Below are 8835 nucleotides of genomic sequence, written 5' to 3'. Positions count from 1 at the left end.
TTAATGTTTGAGAGAAGTGATTTTCTACATATAGGTGCACCCCTATTTATATACATTTGGTGATAGGGTGGTTGGGATAATTTTAAATTCAAACGGAAGGCGGTTACTAGATTCCTATCCATAAATCAAAATGCTAAGCCCAACTCCCAACTGACTTTCGAATTTCGAATTTAATTTTTGTTTCTAGAAGGGGTGGTTGTTACAATCGTAAAATAATTTATTTCAAAATGGTTATATTTTTAAATATCTCTTTACATAAGAATTTCTTTTTATACTTGAATTATTTTTTTAGGAGTAATAAAAATTAACATTTAGACTTTTTAATCACTCCTTTGTCACAGATCGTCGCACAATGTCTAGATCAGTCGTTGCTTGTCATTGCGTCGTTCTTTTCTCACTTCCGCCTCCTCTGGTAACTTCTTCTTCGACAACAACAACAACAATAATCTTTCGGTGAAGCTGACAGGTATATAATTTTTTATTTTGTACTATCTTCGTTGTTCTTCACTTTTAGCGTTGTTTATTTTCGTCTAGTAGACAAACTTGAGAAATTGAATCTCTATACTATGTTTGATTCTGCATATGACTTGCATTGACTGGTAGTGGTAAGTGATATCTTTGTGCTTAAGCTAATTTGGCAGCTCTTCTCGTTAGGAAAACCTTTTTATTGATTTATTCATTTACGTATATAGAGGACATGGTTATGTTGTTCCTAACAGTAAATTAAATTATACTTTTTGTTGAGTAAAGTATTGAATCTTATTTGAAGAGAAATTGGCATATAATACACGGAGTGGGGAATTTAGTATGCAATTCTTTGTAGTTAATTTTGGTCAAGTGAGAAAAATATGATTAGTTTTTGAATTCAGTATAATTTGTTTGAGATATGGTGAACCATGAGTAGAACATGTTTGTGAATTTGCCTCAGTGAATGTAGGTACACTGCTATGACTACTATATGATTATGAAGTAAGCATGTAATAGTTACTCACCAATTTTAAATGAGAATTCAGATTATTTATTAGTTTGATATAATATATCATTTTATATTAATAGAAACCAAATTATATGAAATCATTCAAAATTCTTTCTTGGCTTTCACTGCTCACTATTTTCATTCATGCCAGGGAAAGTCAAAATTCAATTTGGATGAGATTTTGTGAATATCAGATTATTGATTACTTGCAATCATGATAAAATTGGTTTAGATATTAGAGTCAAAATTATATCATCTGGTTGATTTTTATAGATTGTTGCAAGGTAATAGCTTACAATAGATTTTGGCAGAACATGAAAAAAGTATGGTCCAATTTATATTGAAGATAAACTTCTTACGATAATTCAAATGCCGCCTTTCTCATCCTTATCGGCAACACAGTCGCACAGATTAGAGACCATTGGAGCAAAGCAAAAGTTATTAATATTTGATAAGCACAACAATGACCCTTAGGTTAGTAAGTAGAACCATTTTCTTTCATTTTTTTTTTCAACTCTTGTTTTCTCTATTTTATTGTATAAGTTGATCACAACATCTTTGCTCATGTCAGGATTAATGCACTGTCTAACTAACCTTGTTGCAAAATGACAACAAAATTCTTGTAACTAATTTTTTACCTTATTTTCACCATTTTATTTTGATATGCATGGCTTCTTCTAGCTGAAGAGGTTTAAAGGTGAAATTGACATCCCCCGATTATTCTAAATACTGAAGATCTTGACCGGGTAATAAAAAAATTTCTTAATTTAATTTTTTTTATTAAGAATTGTATATAAGCTTAAGAAGTTTTGTTACATTTATTGAATAAAATATGATATCAATTAATCCATTATTTTATTATTTCTTTAAGGAAACTTCTTAACTATGTCATGATGTAAAAAATTCTTGACCATATCATTTACTATATTTTGCTCTTCTTTTTCCATTTTATATTTTATCAGAATTAATGGTTAAAATATTTTATAAAATATTACTACACAGAATAAAAAAAAATGTCTTATTATGAGTACACTCATCACGCAATGGACTTGGAGTTTCAGGTGATCCTTTAAAACGGTATCGTTTCCATCACTTTGGCGAAGCCTGGGGGCTATATTCTTCGAATATCATATAATGAAATTAATAACATTACTTTGTTATCCTTTATGAACTTATCAAATATAAACTGTGTGACAGGACATTATTGCAGACCTTATTAAGGCTGGTGGTTTTCAAAAATTTTAGGATGGAAGTTTCAAAACTCAAGTATGCCCTTCTTTTCCTTACTCCGTAGTATCATATATTGACTTGTGTTTAATTTACTGGTATTTGTCTTTGATGATAATAAAAGTGTTTATCTTCATAAGTAGAACTTCTATAGTTCTATCTCTCTATAATTCATAAGTTTAACTAATTTTTGTTTGACTTGTAGCCAACTAGAGAGTGTGTAACAAAAATCTTAACATGATTTAAGAAAAAGATCTAGGGGCAAGTGAGTTTTCTTGCAAATTATTGATTCCTGTGATGGGTGTTTTATTGAATATGATTCTTATATTGTTTCTTTATCTTTGGTAGGTATTGAAACACTTGTTATATCTTATGCACTTTGCCAAAAAGGGTGTTCAATATTGTGTTGCTCTTGCTCTTGCTCATTTATGTCCTATTGATAAGTGTAGAACTATCTTCATTGACAACAATGGTACAATAAGTTTTTATCTTATCATTTTAATAATTTTTTCATCTAGTAATGCTTTGAAGTATTTCCAATTAACTTGCTGCTATATCTTGCAGGATTAGAATTGTTGTTGGAGCTTCTTGGATCTACAAAGTACAAACCTTAAAATAATTGATCTATAGGAAAAAGATTCTATGCTCATCGAGTTTGTTTAGTCAAGTTAGATGTATTTCGAGCAAGGTTTTATGGTGGTTGCAGGGTGGACTCCCATATTCAAATATAAACTTAATGTTGATAGCTATTCCAATCTAGTGTCAATATTCTTCATAACGTCTTAAGATTTGCAATGCAGGAAATGGAAGCCAAAGATATAGTGGTTCCAGACATCAAATGGAATGTATTTAAATTGATGAAGAGGTAAAATTTCTACAAAACATATATGATGCAATTTTATTCTACAATGATGTGCTACTATGTTTAGCATATGCTAACATTCTCAAACACTAAATTGCTTTTTTTATTGATGCTTCTGAGTAGTTTTTAATTTAAAATAGACAAAAAAATGGAAAATAGATGATGACATTGTATAGATGTGTTGAATGCTAGAATTTGAGATTTGATTCTGTTTTTTGTTGAAGGATAATGTTACCTTATTAGTTAGTAAAACTGATTTATGGAAGATTATCATATAGCTATGATCCTAGGATAATGTTACCTTAGCTAATGTAATATTATCTTACTTTTGGTTGAACTGATTTTGATATGAACCTCTTTTTTGGCAGTGCTCAGAATTAGGAATAGTAGTCTGGTAGTGGTTTGCTGTTGTTTAGTTTGTGGCTCTTTTTTTTTTTAATTTGAATATTAACTTTGTGGCGGTTTTAAATTGCCACAAAAATGACAAAAAACTATAAGATCCATTAACTTAGAATCCCCCGCAAAACAGCAAAAGAACCGCCACTAAATAACGTTGTCGCAATTTTATAAAACTGCCACAAATAAGCTCGTGGCACCACCAATTTTGGAGGTTTTAGAAACTGTCATAATTCATTTTGTGGGAGTTTTAAACCGCCATAAAACAAAAAAAATGCCACAAAATGGCAAGAATCTTGTAATGTGAGTCTTATCCTTTTCAATTCTTTATCTATAGCTTTCCTTATGTCACAACACACCCAAAGCTAAAACCTTTTACCCTAATTTATTTTCCAATCATTCACTCGGAGGAAGGAGAATATAATTTCTTTACTGTATCAGTTAGACACCTTGGCATCACGGTTACCCGTGTCAGTTAGGCATCATCATAATAATATCTTAATGTGTATCACAGTAAGAAACAGTGCTATCAGTTCGGCGAACATTCCCGTATTAGCAACTTCAGGCTATCAGTTAGGTGGACCCTTTCGCATTAGCAATTTGGCACCAGACCCATTCAACATACAATATGCTATCAATTAGACGGACATTCCCACATTAGCGATCTCAAGCTATTAGTTAGGCGGGCACTTTCGCATTAGCACTTTGGCACAAAGGCCCATTTACATTTCATTTTCATGAATCATAATCTATTTCAATTATTTATTACACTCATGACTTTTCATTTTTTTTCTTTTCATTTTACTTCCACATAACCAATTACACACTCATACCTCCGCATCCCTATATTATTAAACGTACCTTTGCATCATCGCTTAACTATACATACCTCCGCATCACCTTATTTATTATTCACTTATCATTGCCTCAAGTTTCTAAACAGTCAAACTTCTTTATCGTTTAATAAAGATCCCATTCCTTAATAAATTGATTTCAAATTATTACTTAAAACAAACTCCCTTCTCAAAAGATAGAATTTAATACATTATACTTTTCTTAATAAATCGAATTCAAAATAGAATAAATCTTTCTCCAACTAAATAAGTCTCAAATAATTTAACTTTCCAAAACCAAATCTTTTAAAATAGCATTTCAAATAAAGTCCTAAATTTTATAAAAATTTCGGCAGTGCTTCGCGTAATTTTAACGACTAACATCCTATCATCAAATAAATTTAGAATTTTCATCAATCATTCTTTAAAAATAAACCAGTCCAACTTCAAAAATTTATAACTAGTTTTCAGAACCAATTCTCAATCAGTCACCAATCAAGTCCACTACCGTTACCATATACCGAATAACTAGCTTATCAACAACCGATTCAATATTAATTCATCAAAGACCAGAATTCCAATTCATTCATCATAACCATCAATAACTTGAGCACAACTCACAACCACATCCAGCTTCAATCATAATTTAGAGTAATCTCCACAACTAACTTCTTCCAAATACATTTCATTCAATAATTAACTTATCATATTCCAATATAGTAACAATTAAGCAACCTTACACTTCCAATTTTGTATCTAGGCCTAGAACTCTTCCAATATCACAATTCCAACTTCTATTTCATTAAACAAAGATATTAGAATTAGTAGTATAGCTCCAAGAACTCAGAGTCAATAATTCACAAAATTACACACACATATTCATAATAGTTCATCAACTTCCAATAGCGTTTTCAAGCATACCCTCATCATCAAATCACAAACCAACAGAAATCTTCATCCTCAAACACAACCACAAATCAATTTTAGTACAATTTCATCACATTCAACCATATTCACAATCACCAGTAATCTCAATTTCATCAATTAATCAAACAAGACATTTATAAATTATTTATAGTTACTCACTAAATTTCAATGGCATTCATAAATTAAAATAGTTAATTTTGAAATAAATTTCCTACCTCAACTCGTCAAAACTCAAAACTCAAACGCGTTAAAACCCATTTTCCTTACATTTTGTAACTGTCACAGCGTCGAACCATTTTTGAGACAATAATAGCGACTTCAAACACGACATGCAAACATCGATACTTAATCTTATGACAAATAACGCCGCAAAACCTCAGCCATATAAACAAAAACCGATATATCAAGAGTTCTGAAAAGAAATTACTTACTAGACTTATTAGAGAATCAAAAAGCAGCAGCTCAAGGAACAATCGCACAACCCATAATAGCGTATTTCATCGTTTTTGTATACGGTGGCTAAAATATTGGCTGAAATTAATATATAAATAAAATTTTTATAAAAATATATATCAGTAAATAATTAATTGATTTTATTTATTAACAAATTCTGATAGTGATGTCACCAAAACAAAAGAAAAAAAAAATAAATAAATAAAGCAGCAAAAAGAAAAGAAGACAGGGCTGCTGTAAGTGTTAAACCCTAACCACCAAAAGTCTTAAGCCTCAGAGTGCTGTCCTCCCCCATTTTTGGCTGCTGCATCCAACTATTCCTCACTTCACTCGTTCACTCTCGACACTAAAACCCACTCTCGACAATCTCCAATTTCCATTCCCAAATCTCATATCCATGGGTTTCCTCTCAAATTCCAAGCTTCTCCAATGGAGACCCACTTTCATCATTCCCAAACTACCCTTCCCCCGCTTCTCCTCCACTTCCACCGCCGAGCCTCTCTCCAAGCCCGACGACCACCACCACCACCCACCTCCCCCTCCTCCACCTCTAGGCGCCACCTCCTCCGAACCCCAAAACCCATCCACCCAACCCGATACACCACTCCCAGCAAACAAAGCCCATCAGCACTCCCCGAAAAAGCCCGAAACAATAATCATCAGGATGATTAGCAACCGGGCCTGGACCACCCGTCTCCAGAACTCGATCCGATCAGTGGCCCCACACATGGATTCCTCTCTCGTCTGGAACATCCTCCATGGCACCTCCTCTTCCCCCGACCAGGCCCTCCGCTTCTTTCGATGGGTCGAGCGGGCCGGGCTCTTCGTCCACGACGCAGGCACCACACTCAAGATGGTGCAGATCCTTGGTCGCTTCTCGAAGCTCAACCATGCTCGCTTGATCGTCCTCGACGCCCCCAAGAAAGGCCTCCCCTGCTCTGAGGACATGTTTGTTTCCCTTATCGACGCCTACGGCCGCGCCGGCATCGTTCAGGAATCCATTAGGATCTTCCAGAAGATGAAGGAGCTGGGCGTCGACCGCACCGTGAAGTCCTACGATGCGCTTTTCAAGGTCATTCTCCGCCGCAGACGGTATATGATGGCGAAAAGGTACTACAATGCTATGCTTCGGGAAGGCATCGAGCCTACCCGGCATACTTATCATTTGCTGCTTTGGGGTATGTTCTTGTCTTTGAGATTGGATTCTGCAATTAGATTTTATGATGAAATGAAGAGTAGGGATATTTTACCTGATGTTGTTACTTATAACACTATGATTAATGGGTATTTCCGGTTTAAGAATGTTGATGAGGCGGAGAAGTTGTTTGCGGAGATGAAGGGGAGGGGAGATACTGTGCCCAATGTGATTAGTTATACTACTATGTTGAAAGGGTATGTAGGGGCAGGGCGGGTTGATGATGCCGCGAGGATTTTCGAGGAGATGAAGTCTTGTGGTGTTAAGCCGAATGCCGTTACCTTCACTACACTGTTGCCTGCGCTTTGTGATGCTGGGAAAGCAGCTGAGGCGAAGAATGTGTTGCAGGAGATGGTGGATAGGTATATTGCCCCCAAGGATAATTCCATCTTCATGAAACTGCTGAGTTGCCAGTGTGAGTGCAGTGACTTGGACGCAGCTGGGGATGTGCTGAAAGGGATGATAAGGTTGAGCATTCCGACAGAGGCTGGTCATTACGGTGTCTTGATTGAGAATTTCTGCAAGGCCAACGTGTATGACAAGGCAGTGAAATTGTTGGACAAGTTAATTGAGAAGGAAATTATCTTGAGACCGCAGAGTTCTTTCGATATGGAACCTAGTGCTTATAACCTGATGATTAAGTATCTTTGTGAAAATGGCCAGACAGCTAAAGCAGAAACGTTTTTCCGCCAGTTAATGAAAAAGGGTGTGCAGGATTCAGTTTCTTTTAATAATCTGATCCACGGGCACTCGAAAGAAGGAAATCCTGATTCTGCTTTTGAAATTTTAAAGATCATGGGGAGGAGAGGGGTTGCAAGAGATGCAGATTCCTACAGGTTACTTATCGAGAGTTACCTGAGAAAAGGTGAACCAGCTGATGCTAAGACAGCTTTGGATAGCATGCTTGAAAGTGGACATGTACCGGAGTCAACTCTTTTTAGGTCAGTAATGGAGAGTTTGTTTGAAGATGGCAGGGTCCAAACGGCTAGCAGAGTAATGAAATGTATGGTGGAGAAGGAAATCAAGGAGAATATGGATTTGGTTTCTAAAATTTTGGAGGCTCTTCTCATGAGAGGTCATGTCGAAGAAGCACTGGGCCGTATCGAGTTACTGAATCAAAATGGATTCGAGCCTGATTTAGACCACCTACTATCTGTTCTTTGTGAGAAAGAAAAGACAATTGCTGCTCTCAAACTGTTTGATTTTGCTCTTGAGAGAGACTATATTGTAGGCTTTTCAATTTATGATAAGGTTTTAGATCCTCTCTTGGCAGCGGGGAAGACTCTCAATGCATATTCCATCTTGTGTAAAATTTTGGAGAAAAGAGGCGGAACAGATTGGAGTAGCCGTGATGAGCTGATCAAGAGCCTTAATCGAGAGGGGAACACAAAGCAAGCGGATATTTTATCGAGAATGATCAAGGGGACAGAGGGTACTCCCCTAAAGAGAGAAGGAAAGAAGAAATTTGCTCCAGCTACATAATTTGGTCCGTCTTATTTTTCTTTTTTGGTTTTAGAGTTGAGAAGTATTACAGGGTTAAATCTTGATCCTAATCAGTTGTTTTTTTTTTAGAATTCAAGAATTGTTCTTTATACTGATCCAAAATTGCCATTCCTTTTGACTAACTCTGTAGTCCCGTGTATCATAATAAATGACATTACCTCCTTTTATACAAATTTATTATATAAAACTGCAATACTCCTGAGAAGAAATGTACTGCGCTAGTTTGGTATAGGGGTGTGCATGGTCCGACCCGACCCGAAGACCCGACCCGGTCCCGAACACTTTTGGGGCTAATTTAGTGTGATTTCATCGGGTTTAGGGTCGGGTATGGGTCTTAAAAATAGACCCTGTCATTATTTCGGGTCGGGTCCGAGTCATAGCTCGGGTCACCCGAAATCAGTCCGGTGGCTCAGTCATCATACATAATTAATATTTTGTATTATTAGTGATGGATGATGTCTAT

At 35.6% G+C, this 8835-nt stretch overlaps 1 protein-coding gene across 1 annotated transcript; it reads left to right on the top strand.

Moving 5' to 3' along the window:
* The first annotated feature begins 5909 nt into the window (after positions 1-5909).
* On the top strand, positions 5910-8443 carry LOC112710793 (large ribosomal subunit protein mL102 (rPPR5)). The gene has a single exon (XM_025763197.3). It carries the CDS (start codon positions 6072-6074, stop codon positions 8349-8351), a length of 2280 nt encoding a protein of 759 aa, XP_025618982.1. The 5' UTR covers positions 5910-6071; the 3' UTR covers positions 8352-8443.
* The last annotated feature ends 392 nt before the right edge of the window (positions 8444-8835 follow it).

The sequence above is a fragment of the Arachis hypogaea genome, chromosome 9 (genome assembly GCF_003086295.3).
Source record: "Arachis hypogaea cultivar Tifrunner chromosome 9, arahy.Tifrunner.gnm2.J5K5, whole genome shotgun sequence".
Classification (NCBI taxonomy): Eukaryota; Viridiplantae; Streptophyta; class Magnoliopsida; order Fabales; family Fabaceae; genus Arachis; species Arachis hypogaea.
The sequence above is the reverse complement of the archived record's forward strand: the minus strand, read 5'-3'. Positions and strand labels throughout refer to the sequence as shown.

Excerpts from the sequence above, each read along its gene's own strand:
- LOC112710793 (XM_025763197.3), top strand. The coding sequence starts at position 6,072 with ATGGGTTTCCTCTCAAATTCCAAGCTTCTCCAATGGAGACCCACTTTC.